Genomic DNA, 25505 nt, shown 5'->3' with positions numbered 1-25505 from the left:
AAAAGACAAAAGGCAATAAATGCAGTGGCACACTGACTTACCCCTCCCCTAGTCATACAATGTGGTTCCAAGGTGCTATGTGAGGAAAAAAGATTTGATATTATACTGACAGAATGTAGGCCTTAAAGCCTTGGTCAAAAGCTTACATATTTCAAACAAGGTTGTAAGTTGCCTTACAGCTACACAAAGTTAACAAAATATGGAGTGACCATCTTTATATTCTTCAGTCACAGATAAGTGTCTGGTATTAAAATGAGATGAATTCAGCTGAATACTTTCAAGTATTTCTGAATTATCCGATTTTAAATACATTTCCATAAGGGGGGTATAAGGGGGGTATGACATATAGGGGGAGAAAGCAAAGGAGAATGCACTCTTATTTACCTAGGATTCTTAACTATTAACATCAAAAGTAAAAACTGAACAGAATAATGTAGATCACCAATTGTTCATCTATGTCAATGATTCTAAATTGTGGTTACGTATTAAAATCATCTGAAGAACTTTCCAAAAACACAGAATTTCTGAGTTGGAGCCTAGGCATTGGAATTTCTGAAAACTCCCCAGGTGATTCAAATGTGTAGCCAGACCTAAGAACCACTGATTTATTCTTTCTTACCAGGATAAAAACTAGTTCAAAGACTTAATATAATGCCAAGAAATGACTCCTATAAAGCTTCCCTTGGTAAGGATGCCAGAAATACCAGTATTCCAACACTATTGATTATTGTTACTTGACCTTCAAGAGGACAGGCTCACTGTGCCTCAAAATGTACCAAAACATTCGTTGCTGCTTCTCTTTATTCATTACAGATAAAGGGACACTTTCAACCTATAAAAATTCTTCAAATGCTAACATGAAAGCGGAATGTGATGTATTACACCAGAGACTAAAGAAAAAAACCCACAGGACACGTTATAGAATTATTACTCATATTTAAAAACTTATAAATCCTGGCCCCCAACAGACCTTCAGATACCTATTTGAGAAACATAAACTCAAAGCCATTAATAATCTGGCCCAGCCTATCCTTTTACCTCATTTTCCATGATTCCACCAAAGGTGCTCAAGTTTGGCCCTACTGAATAGTTATGCATGCCGTTAGCACATTCCTTCTACTTTTCATCAGTGTCTATCTGCCAACCTTCTACTCAACTGTTCTGAAGCTTTTTCACAGTCACCAGGAACAGATACAATGAGCCCCATGTGGCTTGTATCGCTACTCCTCCCCCACCCACTGACTCATGCTCATGCTCAATCTCTCTCTCAAATGAATAAAAAAATCTTAAAAAAAAAAAAAATAAGGTGATAGGAACTTCAATTCAAATAAAATATGTCTATCTCCTATTCACCTTTATATTCCTTAGCATATATCAAAGTATCTGTTTTAATACTAGATAATTCACCTAAATACTTCAACTGTCCCAATGGAGGAAAGTAAAAATCTTTTATTATGATTCAAACTGGATGGTTAATTTATACCCACATTACAAAAATCAAGCTAACACTTTACTTAAGCAATACTTACTGTCATTTTGGTTCGGGACGTCTGACAACCCTGATCTAAAAACAAACAAATTTAAAATAAGACAAGTATCACTTTCTTCAGAATGTTCTAAATCTGTATTTCTCATTAAATAGTACTGATTTTTTAAAACAGTTAATGAAGAAAACATTGTAAGCTCTTTTAAGTAAAGATTATCAAATTTGAGAGCTAAAATACAAAGCTAAGTGGAACTCTTTTCCCATTTTGTCCTCAGAAAATACTCATTGTTTGGGGGTCAATACTATGTTCTTATGCTTAACTCTTAATTAAGTCACAACCCCTAAAAGGTTTTCACTGTTACTCCCAACTACTCCCAGCACATACCATTTCCTAAAATGCTCTTCAATTAAAATTGCCCTTTTTTTCAACAAGCACTAAATTTTTAAAAGAGAATAAAAAACAATCCATCTACAGAAACATCATATTTGGGGCACTTCCACCCAAACTATGGAAGTTGCCTTTAAACTATATCCAAAATCAACTATTCACTATCATGAATAAAATTCAGAACTAAGAAACTAAACACTACTATACAGGTTTTTCAAGTTATTACCTAAATTATTACATACCATAATGCAAGTTTTCAGGTCCTTTCTGAGTTGTCATGTTGGGCTCATTTTGCTGACAATAGAAACGGAGTAAGCAGTGTTGATCACAGAAATGTTTCATTTCTCCACGCCACTGCACTCTCTCTTTAAGTGTTCCTTGAGATTTACAACAGTCACACCTTGCAGCCTTAATAAAAAAAGGAAGTCATCAGACATTTCAAATTAGAAAATTTAAAAGTCAAACATGTACCTTAAAAGATTTCTTAAAGTTTATCAGTGATTGTGCCAAACGTGATAAAAGTTTCTGACAAAAATAATAAAATCATAAAGTAAAAATCCACAATAAAAGTAAAAAAAAAAAAATGCAGCAATTTAGTAATTGTCAAAATCCCTTTCTATACTTACCAGCAGTTAAAGACCAGCATTACAAAGATGGGATAACCAAAAAAAGTGAACACTGGTAGACCAAACTGGTACAATACAATTTAATATTTTTAAATAATTTTGAGAACCCTGATATACTGGTAGAAGTTTCTTACAATCAGATTACACTGAAAATCTCTAATTAATAAACAGATTTCCTGTGTTCCACTGATAGCTAAAGATAAATCAATTTAAAGAAGTTGTATAAGACCAGGGGCGCATGGGTGGCTCAGTGGGTTAAGCCTCTGCCTTCGGCTCAGGTCAAGATCCCAGGGCCCTGGGACCGAGCACCACATCGGGCTCTCTGCTCGGCAGGGAGTCTGCTTCCCCCAGCGCCTCACCCCCGCCCCGGCCCTGCTCTCTCTCTCTCCCTGCCTCTCTGCCTACTTGTGATCTCTGTCAAATAAATAAATAAAATCTTAAAAGAAAAAAAAAAAGAAGTAGTTGTGTAAGACCAGAAAATTTCTGAAGCAAGCTCTTACGAGAAAATCATGGAAGCTGAAGTATTTTCAACAGTTTAATAAATTTAAAGAGCTTTATTAAATATGTAGATTTAACTATTAACAAGAACTTAATGTTCATGTTTTAAAATACTCAAGTCTTTCATTAATTAAAAAAGTTGTATTTTAAGTCAACCAGCAGCCCCAACATGTAAAATTCATACGTAAAACAGTAAACTTTATGATGGTGAATTCATAATAATGCAGGGACAGATTTTCATTTTTTAGTGAACCCATGTCCCCTCGATTTTACCCATTTTCACTATTTCTTAACAATTTGATCAATGTGTGGACCAAATCATATTAATGATTAATTCCAAATACAGTTCTTTTCATAATTAAGTGTTTGATCCAGTTAGAGAAGAAATAAGTTACTGTATTTTTTAAATTACTCTTTCATTTAACAACTTAGAAGTTTTGATAAAGCAATACATATTGAATTCATAATAATCATGTAGCCTTTCCTCATTACCTAAATAATCTAAAGTTCTATACTGTGGGTTTTGAATTCTCTCACTTTATTTCTCAATAGGAGTTCTACGAATAAATATTATGTCAAAATCCCTAGTCAGGAATATTAACAAATGATTGTGTTGATAAACAGGTCTTATATAACAAACATACCCCAAGGTTAGAACACAGGCTCTTTTTTTTCTCCAGGTCAGGTATTTCTCCTGCTGAATAAATGTTAAATGAATGAAGATTTGCAATATAGATTATGACTATTAAGTGATGCCAATATCACATCTCTTGTCCAAAAACTGTGAGCTCAAATTTTCTACTGCTGGTAATATTATGTGGTAACTTCAGTAACATTAGCACTTATTATCAACTAGGTCATATTTTACTCAAAAATGAAAAAGGTTCTGGTCACCACCCAAAAAGTGTTCTTTAAAATAACCTTCAGGTATTCAAAGTTTCAATGTTTGGTTCCCTTTTTATACTCTATACTCAAAGACAAAGCACAAAGGAAGAAATCAGAAGCTTAACATTCTAATTATTGAGTCTAAACAGTGCAAGAATGTAGTAAAAGTGAAGTTGTAGCCCAGTTACCTCTCATTCATTGAGAACCTGAAAAATAAAAGCCCAGCATGTTATATCTACTCTCTGTAATCCTACCATAATACTGGAAACAAAGTGACTTGTCTAAGGTCAAACATTGAAAATGCAGAGACAGGATTCCAAGGAGACAATCCAAATAAAAAACTGGGCTTTATTTAGTTTATCAAGTTATAAAGACAAAGGAAAGCCAAATGAGTTAATATAAATAACTAGAGAATAAAAATCCCAGTAGAAGTAAAATGCTGCAAGAAGGTTCTCAATGTAACATCTAAAACCAAAATCAATTTGTATAAAATGTATTCAAATCACTACATATACTATTCTAATTCTTAAAATACTTCCATTTACACAGTAATTTAGAAGGCTAAAGACATAAAGCCAAGTACATTCTACTCAAAGAATCTGAACAATGAAATCACTTCATTATTTTATAATTATAGACATTTGGATTTTGTAGTAACAATATTTGAAGTTTTCTTACAGAAGGTTCAAAACAAATATACAGGATTTCTCTGTACCCAAGGAGCAAAAGTAATAACCAATCAGCAAATGGAAATAAAATATGTATATATTTTTTTCAAATGGAAGGTTGTAACAGTACTCAATACTAACTCCAAGTTCAATGCCATAATCAACGTTTTAGACGTTGTGAACCTCTTTCCCATTTGGTTTTTTCTTTTATAGCAACTCATGCAAATTCTGGGTAAAGTGTTTGGAATTGAGCTTAAAATACAATGGCTAATTGGAAAACATCATTAAAAACGACCATGATTCCTTACCAAAATCACTTCCACCCAACCACAGGAGAGAACTCTTAGAAAAGCTTAACATTTCTACAGCATAACAACCAAAGCACAGGGTGCCTGGGTGGCTCCGTCAAATGAGCATTCGGGCTCAGGTGATCTCACGCGTCAGAGTCCCCAGATGGACTCTGGTTGGGGCAGAGCCTCCTGGAGATTCTCTCCCTCTCTGCTCCTACCTCCCCACCCCAACCACCCCAACCACCCCAAGTAGAAAATACACACTCTCTTGCTCACTCTCCTAAATAAATCTTCTTAAAAAAAAAAAAAAAAACTGATATATGCCTGAAGTTGCTGGTTTAAAAGCTACCACACACTTCATCACCTACTTAGTGGTCTTCTTATCACTATGAAAAACCAGGGACCGTCTGTTATTGGAGGGGTGGGGTGGAGTAGATAGCAGTCACCAGTTCAAAAACCCTAAATAATATGCAGGTACTAAATTCTTAATTCAAAAATCTTAATGCAGCATCTCAGCTAATATAGGAAATCTCTCCTTCAATAATTTATAATAGGTCATTCAGCCTATAGTGATGTAGTTCCTTATTATTTGGCAGTTTCAAATTCCCACTTTTGGTTGATAAATATATTATATCCTTTAACCTGCCCATCTACTTGTCTCCCATTTCACCAATCAGACCTAATTGTGAGGAGGGGAATCCATGAATATGAATAAAACAGGATTTTACAGTCATTTAAAAATTAATTATTTATAACTTCCTACTATCTAAGTATAGTTATTCACTTAAGAAAAATGCACTGAAAAGATTAGGCAAAGCATTCAACTGACAGGAATTCTTCAGTTACCCAAAAAGCACATTTAAAGCAAGAATATTAGACATTCCCTTTCTAAAATTATTTCAGAAACAAAGAATTTTTTAAAATCACTATTTCTAGCAATTTTTTCACAAAAAAATGAGAAAACTTAAAAACCCAGTATTTTTATTCAGCTATCCTTTAATGACTAATATTTACTAAAACTTAAGTATTAATTTGATTAAGCCCCACAAATCATACTTTCATACTATTATAGGGCATTTACATTAAAGAATGCTGCCTGCCATTCACTACTGGTTTGTAGAGCAAATCAAAACCCATGTTAAAAAACTGTAATTTGGGATGTCTGGGTGGCTCAATTGGTTAAACGGCTGCCTTCGGCTCAGGTCATGATCCCAGCATCCTGGGTTCGAGTCACATTGGGCTCCTTGCTCAGCAGGGAGTCTGCTTTTCCCTCAGACTCTGCCTGCCACTCTGTCAGCCTGTGCTCACTCTCTCTGACAAATAAATAAATAAAATCTTTAAAAACAAAAAAAACTATAATTTGAAGTAATAACATTCAAGAAAAGATTATTAGTACTATGAAGTATTCTGGAGAAACAGGTCTTTTGAATTAACTTCACATTATCAAATGCCTAGCTATTATTCCATTATAATACTAACCCCTTTTCCTCCTAAATTTTCAAACTTACAGAGATCAAAAGAACTATCCTCCCACATGGTATCACATTATGCCTGGAAACATTTATTTTGAGGAATAGTAAAATCTACTTCTTTCTGAAGAACAATTTGGGAGAAGAAAAAAAACATTAACTTTATTCTCAACATTTTCTGGTTGCATTTATTTCAACAGATTTTGTATTCCAATTTAGAAGAGACAGTATTTAATAAACCTCTATTTAAATCCAAACACAAACCATTATACAAACCAAAAAACAGAGATCATTCAAAACATCTTGTCAAGTAAAAGAGATAAAAGCTAAAAATGTTGAAGTACAATTACAAATATTTAAATTTAATTTAAATAAATAAAAGTGTAAAGTTATTTATACTACAGTTAGTCTCTGAAATTGAGGCACAAAGTGTAGAAAAAAACAATGTATGTGCTCCTCTGGTTAGGAAGCAAAAGCTCATGACTAATGGTGAAATTAACAACTGGCTACCTATTGTTTTTCAAGTTTCCCTGATGAGGCACTGTTTTAAAAAAAATTATTTTTCTGGGACGCCTGGGTGGTTCAGACTGTTAAGCGACTGCCTTCGCTCAGATCATGATCCCAGCATTCCAGGAGTGATTGCTCAGCGGGTAGCCTGCTTCTCCCTCTGCCTGCCACTCCCCTGGTTTGCATGGGCATTCAATCGCCTGCCCCGCCTGCCCGCCCACCCGCGCACTCTCTCTCATAAAAGTAAATAAACAAATAAATCTTAAAAAAAAAAAAATAAAAAAGACGTTGTGCTGGCAAACATTTCAGTGAACAGAATAGAAAGCTCAGAAAGAGACCTACACATCTCTGACAAAGGAGCAGAAGCAACACAAGACAAAGACAGACTTTTCAATAAATGGTGCTGGGACAAATGGACATCCACATACAAAAAAAAGAGGGAGAGAGAGAAAGAAAAGAAAAAGAATTTAGACAAAGGCTTTACACCCTTACTAAAATTAATCCCTCACGGGGGCGCCTGGGTGGCTCAGTGGGTTAAAATTAACCCCTCACGAAAATTAAAATGAGTCAAAAACCTAATTATTAAAATGCAAATCTAAGAAGATTATTTTTCTAATAAAAGCTGGACTGACTGCTAAAGGTCACATTTATAATGAACCGAAATCTACAACTTCTGAGTTTCTAAATTTAAAAAAAGTACAAGAGGAAAGGTAAAAAAAAAAAATTTGTAATTTGGTTTGGGACACAAGTTACTACATTTTCAAGATGATGACAGGATGGTAGCAGTAAAGAGAAGAGACTGATGAGAGGCATAAGAATATACAATCTGGGGCGCCTGAGTGGCTCAGTGGTAAGCCTCTGCCTTCTGCTCAGGTCACGATCTCAGAGTCCTGGGATGGAGCCCTGCATGAGACTCTCTGCTCAGCAGGGAGCCTTCTCCTCCACCCCCACCCCCAACCACCATCTGCTGCTCTGCCTACTTGTGGATCTCTCTACGTCAAATAAATAAAATCTTAAAAAAAAAAAAAAAAAAAAAAGAAAGGAAGAAAGAAAGAAAAGAATATACAATTTGACTCAAGTAGAAAGCACACAGAACAAAGTTATTCCTTGATTATAAATCATATTGGTTGCCACCACAGAGAAGCCCATGATGAATAAGGAGGGTCAACTCTTCATCCCCATGGTGGTATTCCTATGGCTCATAGAAAAATCATCATTACTTGCTTTATAAGTTCCTACCATTATGATAAAAAGGCTCTTACTTTTACTCCTCAGGTTAGTATAGTATGTAATAATGCTATTGTGCGAATTATACAAACATCTGTTGGGTTTAAAATAAGGAATAATAATAAAAATGTGCTTACTGTACAAAACATTGACTTTAAACCAACACATAATTACAACTGGTTATTTAAGTAACATGCTGGTATACATTTCGGAAATGCACTGCCTCATCAAAATTTCATCACTGAACAACTGCATAAATAAAAACAATAGACACCAGTATCCTTTACAAAAATAGCAAAATGAACAAAATGGCAACATCTAGAATAATGTGGTCTTTTGCCAAAGAACACTTCTATGCTTCCCCAAAAAAGAACAAACAAACAAAAAACCCAAAAGACCTCTCTATTTTAAGTAATATAAAAGAAAACAAAAAAACAAACAAACAAACAAACAAACAAAAAAAACCAAGAAGAATTCATTCAAAGAAAGAGAAGTACATTCAATGTTCTGTGGAAAAAAACAAAACCGTCCAAAAAGGTTTTTAAAATATTAAAGGTTTGGATTCACAATTACATAATGAGGCATAACTCTGTACAACAAAATGACAGGAAAGTCATACTTATCATATGGTTAACAATTTTTGTCTCTCAAACTATAAAATAAATTATCAAAAGGGCAACCGATAGTAAGAATAAAATGGGAATTTTCCCATCTTTTATAATGTAGCCACTAAATACCTTTACTGTTCTGAATCCAAAACAAATGTTCAAAAATAAAACTTCCCCAACAGGGGAGAGTGTATGTGTTAAACAAAACTGAGCTTTTAAAGCCAAATACATTTTGAAGGATTTCCCGAAATTGTCACTGTCTTCAAGAGAACAAAAGGTTGATTAGACTAAAACAAATGCATTTAGAGGGTGTTAGTATGTTTGTCCTGTGTGTTTCTAAAATTTGAACCTCAATTTTAAGTTTTTTTTTTTTAACTTTTTAATTTTAGAGACAGAGAACTTGAGCAGGGGAGGGGCAGAAGGAGATGACAGAAAGAATCTCAAGCTGACTCCAGTGCTGAGTTTGGAGCCTCTGGACACTGAGATCCTCACCTGAGCTGAAATAAAGAGCTGGATGCTTAACCAAATGAGCCACCCAGGCGCCCCTAATGGTAAAGACAAATTAGTCAGAATCAACAGTAAAATAATGAAGTAATTTAGAACTGCACCAAAACTCTTAGCCTCTAAAACCTCCTTAAAGATGGAAAGCATCTTCCTTGTAATTTAAAAAATGCTACTTGAAATGTGGAGCTGTAGACATTCAAGAACTACACCAAGAATTCTCATAATTCTCCTAAATAATATTAACACTAATCACTTTCATTAAGTGAACTAAATAATAGTCTACGTATTTCAACCATTTTACCCTTTTGTTTCATTTTAGCAATATTTCAGTTTTAAAGTTAGGATGATGTCGTCTTCACATGCTTTAGAAGTACAAGCATAATGAAGTTTTAACATTAAAATGGTTTTCCATGTTATGGGCATATGAACTAATAACTTTTTCTTGGGTAATATCTGACCAAACAAAGCCCAAATTAACACTAATTTTTCTTATCCTTTAAAAAAAACAATGCAATGGACAAAACAGCGATTTATCTTTTCTAAAAGTAGATTGTAATAAGAAACATAAACACACACACTTTATTTATTTTCAAATTAAATATTTTTGGTCTCTATCCATAAAGTCTTTTCAATTTGAAACTCTCCAAAGATCCATAATTATAAAGATAAAAAAGAACACAGTCTTTTAAAACACAACCCGAGTGTCTAAAACAATTACCTGCTAATGTTCAACACTGATAAAGTGGCCTATTTCTATTTGGTGAAATAAATACATAAATTTTAAAAAATAATCCATCTTGTTAAACTATATTGCTGAAAATAAAGATATATCCAGTTTTGGGTAACAGCTAAGTTATAAAACAAGTAAAAATACTACTTCAAGTTGTACAGAAAAACTTCTGAAATGACAAAAATTTTAATAAATTCTATAATCTGGACAGGGCTTAATGTATGTACATTTTAAAACTAAATAAGTTACCGTATTTATAATGATAGTAACTATAATATTTTATTAAAGACTGGATAAAGCAATTGCTATAATAAAAAATTTTAGTTACTCGCCTTGTAATACCAATCCTGAAATTTCTTACAGCAGTCTTCACTACAGAAATCTCTCACAACACCATCAAGTTCTTTAGTTGCTCCCTTCTTACAGAGTTGAGAGCAATAGTTGCAAGTAACACATCTCAATCCTAAACGTCGTGCAAAATCCTGTTTATACAATAGTTTGCAGCCTGAAAAATACAAGGTTTTAATATTAAAACAAAAAAATATCAAAAACTATCTTTGAAGTGAGAAACAGCTTATAGAAGTCAAATTAATCATTAGCTTTATGAAGTGTCTCTAAGTTCACATATAAAGTTCTCTTTTCCTGATCAGAACTGAAATCTACTATAATCGGAAACCTGTAAATACTGGAACACAACATGGAATATTTTATTAGATCTCATGTGTGTTCAAATAATGTACTAAGACTTTCAAATCTAGTAACATCTCATAACTCTTGTTTGCTCTATTTAAATATAATCTTGCCAAAGTATCACACAGTAAACACACCACAAATAAAGATTAGAGAAATGAAACTGTAGACTGTTGAGAAGCACTAAGTAAAACTTAAAGATGTTCTCAAATAAGTAGGCATTTTAACCAAATTTTCTAGCCTTATCTTTCTCTGTCATACATGGACCTTCAGGGAAGTAAAACTTGTTTATTGGGTTTATTGACGTGCTCAGAGAAAATGCTTTTGTTATTCTTTTAATAAAATATTTATTTTATCTACTATAATGAATGCATTAAGTGTTTTTACATATCAACCTTAATCTCTACACTATCTCTATGAATTATATAAGCTCCCATACTTTTTACTCATGCTGTGCCACATAAGAATGACCTTGCACTCGTATCTACTACAATCCTACCCACTCATTAATAAGTTCAAATTATACCTCCTCTGCAAACCCTACTGAACCTAGTTTTAAATAACCTTTCCTATCTGTGAACTCAAATTGTAACTGTTTTCTATCACTTTTTTGGCAATTATTTAAGTACTGTCCTCTGACTTCTTTTCTGTTATCATGAAATACATTTAAAAACCTTCTTCATATTTTACCTTTTATCTTTATTAAAGCTTTTTCTTTCTAATTAGATTTTGATAGTAGTACTAGGTATATTACATGTTTTATTATTTCTGCCAAGTTCCAGGAGAGAACCAGGAATAGTTAGAGAAAACACGAAATATATTACTGAACAGGAAAAAGACATACATCCTTTTTAAGCTTTTACTGCCTCAAGATGTAACTCCTTCCAACTGAAAATTATATTCTTATATGTCAATTCTTTATTTGCTGCTACTTGTCTATTCATTTTAGTAAAATCCATATAATCTAAATGGCACAAGATCATGGATAGTTATGTCAGCCATCAATACCAATATTTTCAGTCTTATGAATCACAAAGATTCTCACTGCATAAAAATTCAGGTGTGGAGTTAAATTAACTGAGAATCAATCTTTTCAATGAAACACTATGTCACTTTTCATCACAGCTATGACCTTAACAGGAAACATGGTTATCTTTCGCATCAGGTAAAATGTATTCAATTAAACCTACAAAAACAGGAATGCCTTGTTTTATAAGCAGTACCCTCTCATATACATAACCTTATATGTGAAATGTATAATGTATTAGACAAAGGCATTAACTGAATGGACTGATAATCTTGAGTTTTTGGTCATTCAATATTGCCGGCATTTAGGATTTTTCAACCTTTTTCTTGCCCCTAACCAGCAGCAGAAATCCATATAAAAAGTGAATGGGGAGTGGGTGGGTGGTGGGGGAGGACGACTAAGAGGAAAACAACAGATGAGGATAGCAGGATAGAAAAGCTGGGAGAGTTCAGTGCCTGGGGCCAAAGAAATAGAAACTTAAAGTCAGCTTAGACAAAGAGTGTGACAGTTGGGGAAAAGTAATCACAACAAGAGCCCCAAACCCATAGTTAAAATCCTGGTACCTATCTCTGGAGAATTAGAATAAGAACAGGTGTTCATTTCTATAATCAGCTGCCTAGTACCAGAGCAGCAAAAGTGTAGATGAAAAGATGTAAAGAATTCTTGAATATACAATAACAAGAGCCAGTGTTTGCCTGGCCCCAAATTAAAAATCTAAAACTATTTTCCCATTGTAGTAATGCCACACTTACGATTTTCTTTCTGGTATACTGAAAACCTTTGTAGGCTAGGCACAGGGCTGGGTAAGGAAATGAACCCAGTGGAAAATAATTCTAATTCACTTGGAAAATCAAATTTTAGATAACAATCTCTATGTTTAGAAATGACATATTATAATACTTTTATTTTCAAACATTCTTTTTAATGGGAAAAAAGATTATTAAATTTTCAGAGATAAAACACCTTGAGGCCCAGAGATTTACAAATTAAAATAACAAAACAAGTCAGGAAAAAAATCAAATTCAATTTTTTTTTTGTTTGGCTACACTAAAATTGTACAGCTACTCTGGACATATGTAGTTATGTATTTTGAAAATATTTTGGCAAAAAATTAACATTAAATATTAATAATAATTATGAACAACACTGTATATACACTTGCCTTCACTACAGAAAGGTCTCTTAACGCCAGAGAAATTTACTGTTTCATGAAGAGTCTTCTCCTCTTGACAGTATTCGCAATATGTAACTATGCAATGCAACTTCTTATAGTCATCTGAACAAGTTTTGCTGCAGAACTGATGCACTTTGTTCTAAATGCACAATGGGAACCTTGGTAAGTATATGACAACCACCTCAAGAACAAATTTAAGAAATAAACAAGCCACTTTTACAGAAACAAAGTTAAATCATTTACCTAGTTAATGTGACTGATAGTCCTTGGGGATACATTTTCTATAGGCCATAAACAGCTAATTTAACTAATTCACTGCTATATTTAGAAAAAACTCCACAAAATTCAATACCATTAACTACCCCAAAATTACTCAGTGAAATTGTAAAAGTATCACTAGAACAAGAAGATGGCTCTCTGGTGTTGCTAAGGGAACTGGAAACATAGGAAAAAAACAGTGGAAGATACAACATGGGTAAACTACAAAAAGATGAGAAATATGACATTAACATCAGTTTCACTCAAAAAGAAATATTCTTTGTTGAGTATAGTCAAGGAGACTCAATCACATTCCTAAAGCCGCTAATAGTAACAGGCTTCTTATGGATAAAGTATTCAATGTGGGACCATCATAAAGTGTGCTGCTAAACTTTAGACTGAGTTGGTTCCCTTGAAAGGAGCCAGGTTAGGATTATTCAGTCATTTCTCCTGGCCCCAAACCTACAATAGACAGAGCTACTTTTCAGAAACCAGCCAAACATAAACAGCTGTAATTCCCAGGAGAGCACCTTTTCCCCTCTGTTACTGCAGAGGACACAGACTGGGTATAATCCATCTATCCAACATGTGGCAAAGACAGCTGAAGACCAACACAAGGAAGGTGAAAGAATCTAGGAAGCAACCCAAATAATAAGGCAATCAACGGAAAATTGCCCCATCTTGGATATATAACTTACAAGAGGAAAAAGAGCAGCAAAGAAAACACAACTACTAACCATGAAATGAGAAAAAGAGGCCCCAGAATTCTCAATCGCCTAAGTGAAACGCTCTACTCTCATTTAGTTTGATAGACAGTGTTTCTTAACTCCTTCCAACACTTAACCTCCATGTAAATAAAAGCAACACCAAGACTACAAAAGACAGGTAGCACTAACGTGGAGAGGGTAGAAATGTTAAGAACTCAATTTTATCTAGTATTACAAAAATTTAATCTAGGCAGGATCTTTATTCCCTATGTAACTTTATTTTCTATACTTGGTTATGGATTTCTTTCCTCATTCTCTATCATTTCTTTATTCTTACTAGGCCTTCAACATTTTTCCTGCTATGATTTAAGGAGGGAGTTAGTCACTAAAAATCATCACTTGGTGCCAACAGGTCTCCAAGAATAACTGGTTTAAATACTCTTGAGAAAGCACCAAACAAAATAGCAAACTAAATTTTCTAGGCATCAAAGTATTAAAATAATGAAATTGCAAATTTCCAAAGTATTGAGAAATCATTAGTCAGGTTCTGGTTATCACCTTTCTTATAGGACTCAGCTACTGAGTGACTTACCAATAGCCACTACCAAGTTTTAGTTCAAGAGCCATCTACTGTTAGTACTACATCTTGTAAAACCATTTTATTAGATATTCCACACCCTCAAAAAAGGTGAAAAGAAAGAATGGCCAAAGATGAATACTAATCAAGAAAGCAATGTTCAGCAGGTCCACCTGTCTGTCCATCCATCCATCCGTCCATGCATTCATCCATCACTGCTCCCTTATTTAAACAAAAAATAATGATCAGGTGTTGCTGATGACAAAAATATGTGGCAAAGTAAGTTAATAAACTGATGAAGGTAAGAGTGATGAGAAAGGGAAAATAAAATAAATTTATATTAGAATTCTTAAAATTATAAAATGTTAAATGATAACACTGTAAATAACTAAAAAAAAATTCTAATTTGTACAGGTAGCAGACAACACAAAATATTATAGTTCAGATATTTATAAGGATGGGGGTAAAATGGAAAAACACAGTACAAACAGAAGCTCCAAGTATGTAGCTAGACAAAGTAACATCCTATACACGATTACAAATAAAATGTAAAGAGAATATGACTTCAATAAACAGATCCTTTGTTGATGCTCTTTCCACAAAAGTAAATAATTTAATCATCACAAAATCTGAAGAACTAATCCTTATCCACTAAGAAATATGTCTTCAAATGGAAACACCATTATTATTTTACTAGACTCTCATTTAAGCAAGATAACATACGTAACAAAACAGGACTTGCCTCCCATTCCAGGATTTCTGGCTTTGAACAAAAGGAATTTTTGCAATAGTTGCATTTCAACTGTATATCACTTGGAGCTACAAACTGACCATTTGAAGACGACTGCATACTTAGAGCCTAAAACAAAGAAGAAAACATACAGAGTCTGATTAAAGATTTTAGAATTTTTATTTGTAACTACTGTTAAATATTAGGTTTGGAAAATAGTATGTTTCTTGCTTAAATATTTCCTTAACACATAAAGTTGTATTTCTGAATTTTGTCTTTAAAAATTACTAGTACACTAAGTTTTACAAAATTAAAATTCATTTTTTTATTCAGGATTACTACTACTTACTTTTAAAAAACATGAAAAAGGAAAAAAAAATCATACAGCTCAAATATGTTTTTTTAATCTTTAAAAAAACTTAAGCAAATAATAGTTAAGATTACCGGGCTAGTATCTAAATATTTTTTAAAAACCTGGCTCCTAGTTCTCTCCAATAGCTATTTTAAATAGTAACTTGTCCCTTGTGCAATATTGCTATCATTTTAATTCCAAGTCCATCAGTGAAAACAGCCTATACTTTTTAAAACTGGTAATTTATTTTATAAAGTTAGCAGAAAAAAAATTTACAAACTGGAATGGATACCAATAATCTTAGTTTTATTACATTTTAAAAAGTTAAAACAATTTACAGAATAGGAAAAGATATAAGCATATATGGACTTAAAAATTTTGTTCTAAGAGCACCTGGGTGGCTCAGTCAGTTGAGTACCCAACTCTTGGGTTCTCCTCAGGCCATGATCTCAAGAGTTGCGGGATTGAGCCTCCCACAGCACTCTGGCGCAGCAGAAAGTCAGCTTGAGAGTCTCTCTTTCCCTATCCCTCTGCCGTTGCCCACCCCTCACCACACATATGCACACACTTCCATGCACTCCTAGGCCCCCTGCCTGGCGTGCTATCTCTCTCTCTAAAATAAATCTATTTTTTAAAAAAACGTTTTGTTCTGGGCGCCTGGGTGGCTCAGTGGGTTAAGCCGCTGCCTTCGGCTCAGGTCACGATCTCAGGGTCCTGGGATCGAGTCCCGTGTCGGGGGGGGGGGTCTCTGCTCAGCAGGGAGCCTGCTTCCCTCTCTCTCTCTCTGCCTGCCTCTCCGTCTACTTGTGATTTCTCTCTGTCAAATAAATAAATAAAATCTTAAAAATAAAATAAAATAAAATAAACAATCCTTTTAAAAAATAAATAAATAAATTTTTTTAAAAAAATAAATAAATAAACGTTTTGTTCTAATTTCTAACCTGAGTGGTGAGTAGTATATATTAAACATTACATAAAATTTTCTGAATGTATGAAAGTTAAAAATTTTTTCAGGGTGGCAATGAAGACTGGAAAAAATTCTTTATACAAAAAAAAAAACTTAGCATTTTTTAAAATTTCTGCATATATCACATAACACAATTAAAATTTGTTAAAGAAAATATGCAGATTTAAGATAATAACTATTAGGTGAATAAATTTTTTAGATAAAAACCAGCAACTGTGGGGCACCTGGGTGGCTCAGGTCATGGTCTCAAGGTCCTGGGATCAAGCCCTGCATCGGGTTCTCTGCTCAGCAGGGAGCCTGCTTCCCCCTCTCTCCCTGCCTGCCTCTCGGCCTACCTGTGATCTCTGTCTGTCAAATAAATAAGTAAAATCTTTTTAAAAAAGAAAAAACCAGCAACTGTGCCCTTGATGTTTAAAATAATAAAACAGTTTAAGTCCATTGAATACTATCCTATTACCTTATTTTGAAATGGGAACATCATCTAATGAAAACATAAAGTTCAAAATCTATGGTGCATTTTAAGATAAAGAGAAGGGGGGAAAATGCTGCTTCTCTATTCTTTGTATCATTTTTACGCAGAGTTACAGTGATAAGGCTGTCAACACTTACCTGGATACATTCCCCAGAAATAAGAGTGTATATTAAGTATTTCTTTAAAATATACAATGTACATATACAAATTGTCTCTTCAAATCATGGGCAATACACGTTTCAGTCAAATTTTAAAAAGTAGTTAAATGTTTTCTATTAACATTTCAGTTTACCAAAATCAAAAATAAAGTTGAAATCTGAGAAGCAGCATGCCACAGACACTGTTGTTCTCTCATCTAATTAATTTTTACTCCTTAACTTCTGGTTTAAGAAAAGCCAAGAAGTCAGAAGTATTTGCCACTCTAAGGATGTATTCAAGGGCCATGATCCCAACTTCCAAAATAAAAGTTTAGTCTTGAAAATGGCTTATTACCTAAACTCAGTCAAGAATTTAACTTATTAATAAAAACAACATTCACCCGGCTGAATTAAAAACCACCTCAATTTAAATGCTAATAAAGGTTGTAACTACTCTAATATACTTAAATGCATTTTCAATTTAAGTAACACAACACAGTGTCTGCAGCACTGTAGAACTGCTGGAAGATTATCATGAAGCATCACTTTTTGTACTGGTTGAAACAGAGTACCTCAAAATATATATCACCTACAGCAAGGTAAACCTACCCACTTGTACTACTTAACTAATACTACCAATTCCCTTTTCAACTACTCCTTACAAGTAGACAGTGAGTTTACATTTGAACACTTCCCATTAAATCCAACTTTGAAGAACTATCTCAGAAAGTTCTTTACATTTACAAAAATGAAAAATGTCTGCCTAAACTGATCTTCTATTAAATTAGGGTCCACTATAACAAGTCCCATCCCCATTTTACATGGTATATTTCTAATATATGAAGAAAACATTTATGCTCATCACTTCCAGGCTAAATAAACCCATGTCCTCCAACTATTTATCATAAAACAGAATTCCCCTTAAAAAGTCACATTATTGAAACCATCAACTAAGAACACATCAGGCACTGAGCTTAATTATACTAAAATTTATTTTCCTTCAAGTTTCTAACATAAATAACAATTAAAAAGCCAATTAGATTATCCATGCTAAGTGGTAAACTGCTGCAGCTATGTCTACTACAATGACTCTATAATCTCTACCCTTCAATTTGACCTTCAAGAAACTACATACAAGTTAGCACATTTGTTAGCGCAGTAGGTAGTGCGTCAGTCTCATAAAAGAGATAAAGCATATTACACTGTTTATTTTCTATGTGTTTTTTATTGGGAGTGAAAGTTATCCAAAATAAATAACAAACCTGAAATTTAGCCACACAACTGGAATTGCAGAAGTTATACAGTTTCCCATCAGGCATTGTGGCTTGATACTGAGGTAAAGAGTTTCGCTTACAAAAATGGCAAATAATTCCCAAACCTAGGAGAGGAAAGGTACATATCTGATTTCTTTATAAAGTGATTAAAAGTCTAGAACAAAATTTTAATTGACCTGAGAATAATTTTTAACAGAAGCTTCTATAAACTATTCTTTTATTAATTTCCAAGATTATTTGCCTCTTAAAAAGTATTATGAAGAGTCTGACATCATGTCTCTAAAACAAACATGGATACATGAAACAATCTCAATTTTAGATCTTGGGACGGAAAACATTAGCTAACAATGGAGACAAGGACAGAACTTCACCAATAACTTGAAGAAAATCAAAGAAATATGGAATGGTCAAAACTACAAAAAGAAGTCTGCAGTAAGAAAGTTTAATGTGATAAAATTGTTTACGTAGTTAAAAACAAGTATAAAAACAAAGTTAAGGGGAAAGAGTAATTAAGAAATTAGTCATGTTATGAAGGTTTTTTTAACTTTCCAAATACCTGAAACTTACTTTGTGATTTTGCATATTTTGTCTTGTGACTGTTCATGCAAGCAGTTGAACAATATGGCTCCATATATCCATTAGGACCTATACACTGAGTCATATCAAAAAACCTGCACTGTGTTCGGCAACCAGTACAAGTGGTCAGTTTTCCATATTTCTAAAATTTGAAACATAAAAAGATAATTACGAAAACTATAATATAATTAGAAAAAAATTATATTTTTCATTTTCAGTACACCTTTTCTCTCTGCAAAACAATTCTGTTAATCTCTATTCAGGTTTAGTGGGTCAGAAATCTTCATTTGGATGCAAACTGTTAACTACAATACAGCTAAATCAGGTTCAAACAAATGTAATGATCTCAGCTAAGATTCCTTCAAAAAAATAGGGGTTTTCCTCTATTAATCAGTTTAAGAGAATCCCCCACCTATAGGTAAAGTATAAACTGAAAAACAAAGGCACATGTTTTCTGTTCATCATGACACACTTCTTTGTCATCTGACAGAAGAAATTAAATGGACCTACAAGTATAAGCCTTACTTAATAATCAAATGACTACAGTCCTTCAGAGGAAAAAATTGGTATTAAATATTTTTTCCATTGAGCTGTGCTGTTGTCTCAACTTTTAGAACTTCTCTTAAAACTAATTAACCACCTCTGTATAGTACATTTACAATCTCATTCAACCACAATAATACACCACTTGTAAGTTTTTTTAAACTAAAAAAAGTCACTTAAAAGGATTTTGGGTTAGTAACTAAAGCTAATCACTAGTCAACAGATAAGAATAGTCAATACTCTGGCAAGAGTAAATACTTGCCAATACGTAATTCAAAGAATCAAGGTAAAATATATAATAATAAGATCAAAGGAGGTACACTTCGAAATTACTGGACAAAAGCAATATTGCTGAAATATACAGTCTTATAAAAAGACAAATACAGCAGATGAACTGGTGTATTTGTATTAAAAACATGATAGTCACAATTAGAAATCAAACAAAAAGGAAACCAAGTCTTTAGAAAGTGCAACTTGTATTTGATCTCTCTTCTAGAGTGGTTGTACAATTCTCAAAAGCTACTAAATCAAATATCAAATGTCATATTGCAAAACTGTGTCCATCTTTCCACATGATGTTGAGGTTACTTTATTCATCGTCATACCCAACAGCATCTAGTACAGTATGATATTAAAACGCCTCAAAATGTTCCATGGATGGAGGACTAATAAATGTCAGGGAAGATGATAATCAGGCCAAAAATAAAATGGGTAAACTGCATGGACAAATTTCATGAGCGCCACAGGATTTTAGAAAATAAAGGTAATAAATTAAAGGTAAAATAACCAAAACCAAATAACTACCATCAACACCAAAAAAAAAGAAGAAAAAAAAAAAAAAACAAACTTTCTCAGCCTACAACAAACAGAGGAGTAACTAAAAAACGTAACTGGTACCATAAAAAAGTATTTTTTATGATACCATTAAAAAACAAGAAATCTGCCTATTCCTCATTTACTTAAATACCACATCACGAAGTCCTAAATTTTACTTTTCAAAGTGGAAATCAACCCATTCTTCAATCTCTCATAGACTGCAGAAAGAAATACTGATCAACAATCAAAAAATGGTAACAAGGAACAGAAAAGAGTAACTGCAAACCTATGAAATCGAATTATAACTTTCCCAGTGTTACAAAGACAGTAGAGGAGAGAATGCTGTTTTTCCGCTTACAATAATTCAACCTTTTATAATGGGAAAAGAGTCCAAAAAAAACACAGCAATATAACAATAAAAGAAAAAAGAATTTTTAAAATCTGGCACCACAGTACAAATTAGAAATACTAAAAATATCAGGACACTTGCCATTAGATCATCACAAAGAGAAAAAAGCAATCAACTCTCTGTAGATGTTTGTGCAAGACCTGCATGTAGCAGCACCCATCAAGAATTCTCTTATCAATATAAATGAAGTCCAACCATCTAACCTAATCCTGGATTAGGTTTTTTTTTTTTAACTTATTAGAAACATCCTTCAAGTTGACAATAATTTTATTGGCAGAATGGTTAAGTAATTAGTAAGTTTTAAGACGTACCAATAAAAAGTAGACCAGTTGAATTGGGTCAAGTAAACAAGGAGCTAAGCAACTGGTCCACACTGACAAATACTTTTATCTGAAGAGAATGAGAAAGTACTATCAGAAAGATAGAATCATTAATATTGAAAATATTTTAACACAGCCACTTTCACAGCCACCACTTCTTCAAAAACAAAAGGACCCATTTAATGAAAGAACATTAGTAAAAAACAAAAAAAAGAATTATCTGTTCATGCCATGTTTTCTGTTACATGTGTAAACAATCAAAATATTTAAATTTCATTCATCCTATAAATACAGAGTTTTAAAAAAATGAAATTGTAACAAATTCACAATTATTATATTCTCCATGCAAACATGGGAGAAAATAAATCCACTTACAAATTCAGTGAAAAAGAATAAGGTATAACTAATTGAAGTTAAGATATTGGTGAGGTAAAGGTAAATATAATGGGGAATTTATGGCAAATTGGCTCATTTTCAGCCTATTCATTGAAAAATGGTACCTTATATATAAATTTTACCCAATTACATATGAATATCAAAAATAATCATCACGTGATTTTTAAAGAAAACTTCCCCCTAATTTATTCTTTTACACTGTGTGTAATACCTCTCTTTTACTACATTTTGACCAAATGAGTGAAGCACATGGGAAGGTACTCAAGAGATAAAAGCTTGATGTACTTGAAATTAAGGGGCACTCTACTAAATGTCCTGTAGTATTCAAAAATGTTAAAGTTATTAAAGACAAAGACTAGGAACTATTTCAGATTAAAGCAGACAGGACTTCCAACCTCAACCATGGTGGAGTACAGAGATTAGATCTAACCTCCCACTTTTAAAAATCAGAAAACTATGCAAAAGATAAAAACAATGGCTTTTAAACATTCCACAAAACATAATATAACTCATTATATAGAAATTTTAAAAAGTCAAGCTGTGGAAGCAAAATCTAGAAATGACAGCTAAGAAAAGAGTAGGCAAAAATGTTAAAAGAGCTATGATAAATATGCTGATGTATTCATGAAAGCAGTTGAGGAAAACATGAACATAATGAGGCAAGTAATAGAAGATATAAAAAAGACCCAGAAAGAACTTCTAGAGATGGGAAATACAAGATCTGAGACATAAAATATACCATATGGGACTAACAGTGTATGAGAGAAGATTAGTAAAATTAAAGATACAACAGCACTCTCCAAAATGAACAAAATTAAAACACACACACACAAAATAAAACCAATCGAGTCACAGGGACCATGGGACAAAAGCAGGAAATCTAATATATCTGGAATTGGGGTCTCAGAAGAAGGGGACGGGGAGACAAACATTTTTAAAGAAATAATGGCCTATAATCCAGGACTGGATCCTAAACAAGGAGTAATTTTTTTTTTCATTTGCCACAAGGGACATTAATGTTTTAAAATGTGAATAAGGCATACAGATTAATCATATAGCAGTAGTATGTCAATATTAATTCCTGTACTACAGTTATAATTATTAATTGTATACATTTATTAGTCACATTTTTATGTAGTATTCATCTGGATTAAGGAATATGAATTTGGAAACTTTTACAAAGTAAAGGGTTTTGGTATCTTTCAGGTAGGCACAAAAGAGGGCCTTTTATAGCCTAGGTAAATGCCTATTGTACACAAGGTACTGTGAATAAATTTTTTATTTGAAAATAACTGCTAATAAAAATACCTAAAAGCAAATGAACATATCACAATAGATGTAAAATTTAGTGAAATAAATTTTGCCTATAAGAAAACAATCATCTGATATATTTTAAGTTCATAAATTTTAATTTACTTCAAAATGCACACAATTTTTCAGGTACATATTACAGTAGCAGTACATGAGACTGTTAAGGGCTTCACCTCCACCATAGTCCTCCTTACCTCGGGCTGCATTAAGAAAGAGTCCTGCATGTGGTCTCGAACCTCCTTCAGGAAGCTTGGATGGCTACCTACCTAAAAAAAATATTTTAAAAGACTTCAGAAAAAAAATTTTTAAAGGCTTCTTAATTGAAAGGTAAACAGACAATCTGTAGAAGTTGGTTCTTAATTGTCTGTATCTTACAAACTCATTCCAACTTTTAAAAAATGCCTATCTGTCCTATCCCCAGTGCCATTATTATTGCAATTATCCTATAGGGGAAAAAAAAGCATTTAATAATAAAATAATAACAACAGGTAACAAATTATAAATAGACCCTTCAACTTACTTGACTTGCCTATAAGTAAACCTAGCCAAAAAAACATTATTTCATAGATGACAATGTATTCTAAGATCTCATTACAGCCAAGGATACCTCAAAACATTCTAAATTAAGTGATTTGAAGATCATGCAATTAGTTTTCATTACTGGCAAATGGGTTGCTTTGGAAACTCTTTTTAGAACTCATGACAGTTTACAGCACATTCGAATTTACATCTTCACTCCTTGCAGAAAGCTTCCTGCTTTCCATTAAAGTCAAAATGGAAAATGAAACACTGAAAGAGAAATGTTAAGTATTATACAGTCTCCACTGCCAGGACCTAGATTATTAGTTACGTGAATCAGTATATTCCAGAAACTAATTCAGCAAAAGGGATATAAACAATGGCAGCCAAGTTAAATGTTAGAGACAAATGTCAAAAAGGGAGGGGAGGGCTTAAGAAAAGATCACCATAGAGTTTTACGTCCCCCAGACTATAGGAAAAGACATTCAATATAGCATCTTGTGTAGTGGTCTCTAAACATGTCTGATTGTGTCCCCTTGTCAAGTAACAATGTATGCATGCATTTCCACTTATTTACTTGTAAATTATAAGCATGTAATATATGAATTAAACATGAAAACATTTTACAGAAAAATACTTTTTTAAAATAATTTTTATTCTATTTAACGATAGTACGAAGAATATTTTCTAAATCCACTAGAATGGAATCATTTGGTGTCAGTGGAGGCTATGTGGGGAGCAGTAAAGAGGTAATCCTACTCCTCCCAGGTATGGTGGATAAGCCAAAGCCCAGAGGGGATCCAGAATTCCTATCCTCACCCAGCAGTAACACAGAGCTCCTCCCACTTCAATGGATGTCAAGAGAGACCAAATGGACAGCCAGGATCTCAACCTACACTTGTCAGTACTGAGGTTAGGCCTTCCTACCCCTACCACAGCAGTGTCAAATAAAGCCAGCTAAAGCAGAAGGTTTAAATAAGATCCAGAATATAATAACATAATACCCAAAATTTCCAGGCTCTGATTAAAAAAAAAAATCATAATCTATCAAAAATATCAAAAACCGGGACGCCTGGGTGGCTCAGTTGTTTGAACGGCTGCCTTACGCTCAGGTCATGATCCCAACGTCCTGGGATTGAGTCCCACATCAGGCTCCTTGCTTCTTCCTCTGCCTCTGCCTGCCACTCTGTCTGCCTGTCCTCTCACTCTCTCTGACAAATAAATAAAATCTTAAAAAAAAAAAACAAAAACAAAAACAAAAACAGAAAAACCACAATTTAAATGGAAAAAGATGGGTGACGAGGTTGCTCAGTTGGTTAAGCATCTGCCTTCAGCTCAGGTCATGATCCTGGAGCCCCGGGATCAAGTCCCATATCAGGCTTCCTGCTCATTGAGGAGTCTGTTTCTCCCTCTGCCCTTCACCCTTCTATTGCTCTCTCTCAAATAAATAAATAAAATCCTAAAAAATAATAATAATAATAAAATAAATAAATGGAAAAAACAATCAGTAGATACTAACAATGAAAGAACAGAGATATTAGAGTTATGACAGATTTTTAAAGCAGCCATGATAAAAATGTCTCAACAAAGAATAAAAACATACTTAACAATGAAAAAATACAAATTCATATTTAAAAAAACAGCATACTATAAAGATGAACCGAATGGAAATTCAAGGACTAAAAAAACCCACTAACAGAAATTTTATTTTTGTTGTTTTTTTTTTTTTTTTAATTTGACAGAGAGATATCACAAGTAGATGGAGAGGCAGGCAGAGAGAGAGAGAAGCAGACTAACAGAAATTTTAAAAATCAATGGATGAGATAGGTCAAAAGAACACAGGAGCTCCCAATGGCCAAAGCTAGAAAATTTTGACCAAGAAAATAAAACTGTATTTTATTATAGCCCCAAATTATAAAATATCCACGAGTCCCTACTAGTATTAGTAAGTGACTAAATAAATGAATAAAAGAAGGAGAAGAGATAAATCTCTTACGCAGAAAAATTCCAATTAGCTTATATACTCCACCCTAAAGGAGATAGTGACTTCATTCTCAAGAATACAAGGGGAAAGCCTGGGTGACTCCGTCTGTTAAGGATGGACTCTTGATTTCTCAGCTTTGGTCCTGACCTCAGGCCACCGCCTCAGGCTTGGCACAGGGCATGGAGCCTGCTTGAGATTCTCTCTCCACCTCACACTTTGCTCCTCTCCCCTACTGGGCACACACACTCTCACTCTCCAAAAAAGAAAACAAAACAAAACAAAAGAAAAAGAAAAAGAAAGAAAGGAAGGAAGAAAGAGTACAACATGGAAATGGGGTGGAGAACCTTGACAAATGCAAGGTACAACATCAACTTCAACAG

At 33.4% G+C, this 25505-nt stretch overlaps 1 protein-coding gene across 2 annotated transcripts in view; it reads right to left on the bottom strand.

Moving 5' to 3' along the window:
- Nucleotides 1-25505, bottom strand: part of ZMYM2 (zinc finger MYM-type containing 2) — an 81578-nt gene that overhangs the window by 35243 nt on the left and 20830 nt on the right. For both annotated transcript variants that reach the window (XM_044249382.1, XM_044249383.1), the window contains 8 exons: nt 22817-22888; nt 18819-18969; nt 18240-18355; nt 15062-15178; nt 12766-12916; nt 10219-10391; nt 2117-2282; nt 1530-1564 (listed from right to left, as the gene is read on the bottom strand). In XM_044249382.1, the coding sequence (XP_044105317.1) occupies nt 1530-1564; nt 2117-2282; nt 10219-10391; nt 12766-12916; nt 15062-15178; nt 18240-18355; nt 18819-18969; nt 22817-22888 (981 nt within the window). The remainder of the gene's footprint in view (nt 1-1529; nt 1565-2116; nt 2283-10218; nt 10392-12765; nt 12917-15061; nt 15179-18239; nt 18356-18818; nt 18970-22816; nt 22889-25505) is intronic.

Source organism: Neovison vison, chromosome 5 (assembly GCF_020171115.1).
Source record: "Neovison vison isolate M4711 chromosome 5, ASM_NN_V1, whole genome shotgun sequence".
In the NCBI taxonomy this organism is placed as follows: domain Eukaryota; kingdom Metazoa; phylum Chordata; class Mammalia; order Carnivora; family Mustelidae; genus Neogale; species Neogale vison.
Note: the sequence above shows the minus strand (reverse complement) of the source record. Positions and strands in the feature narration are given on the sequence as shown.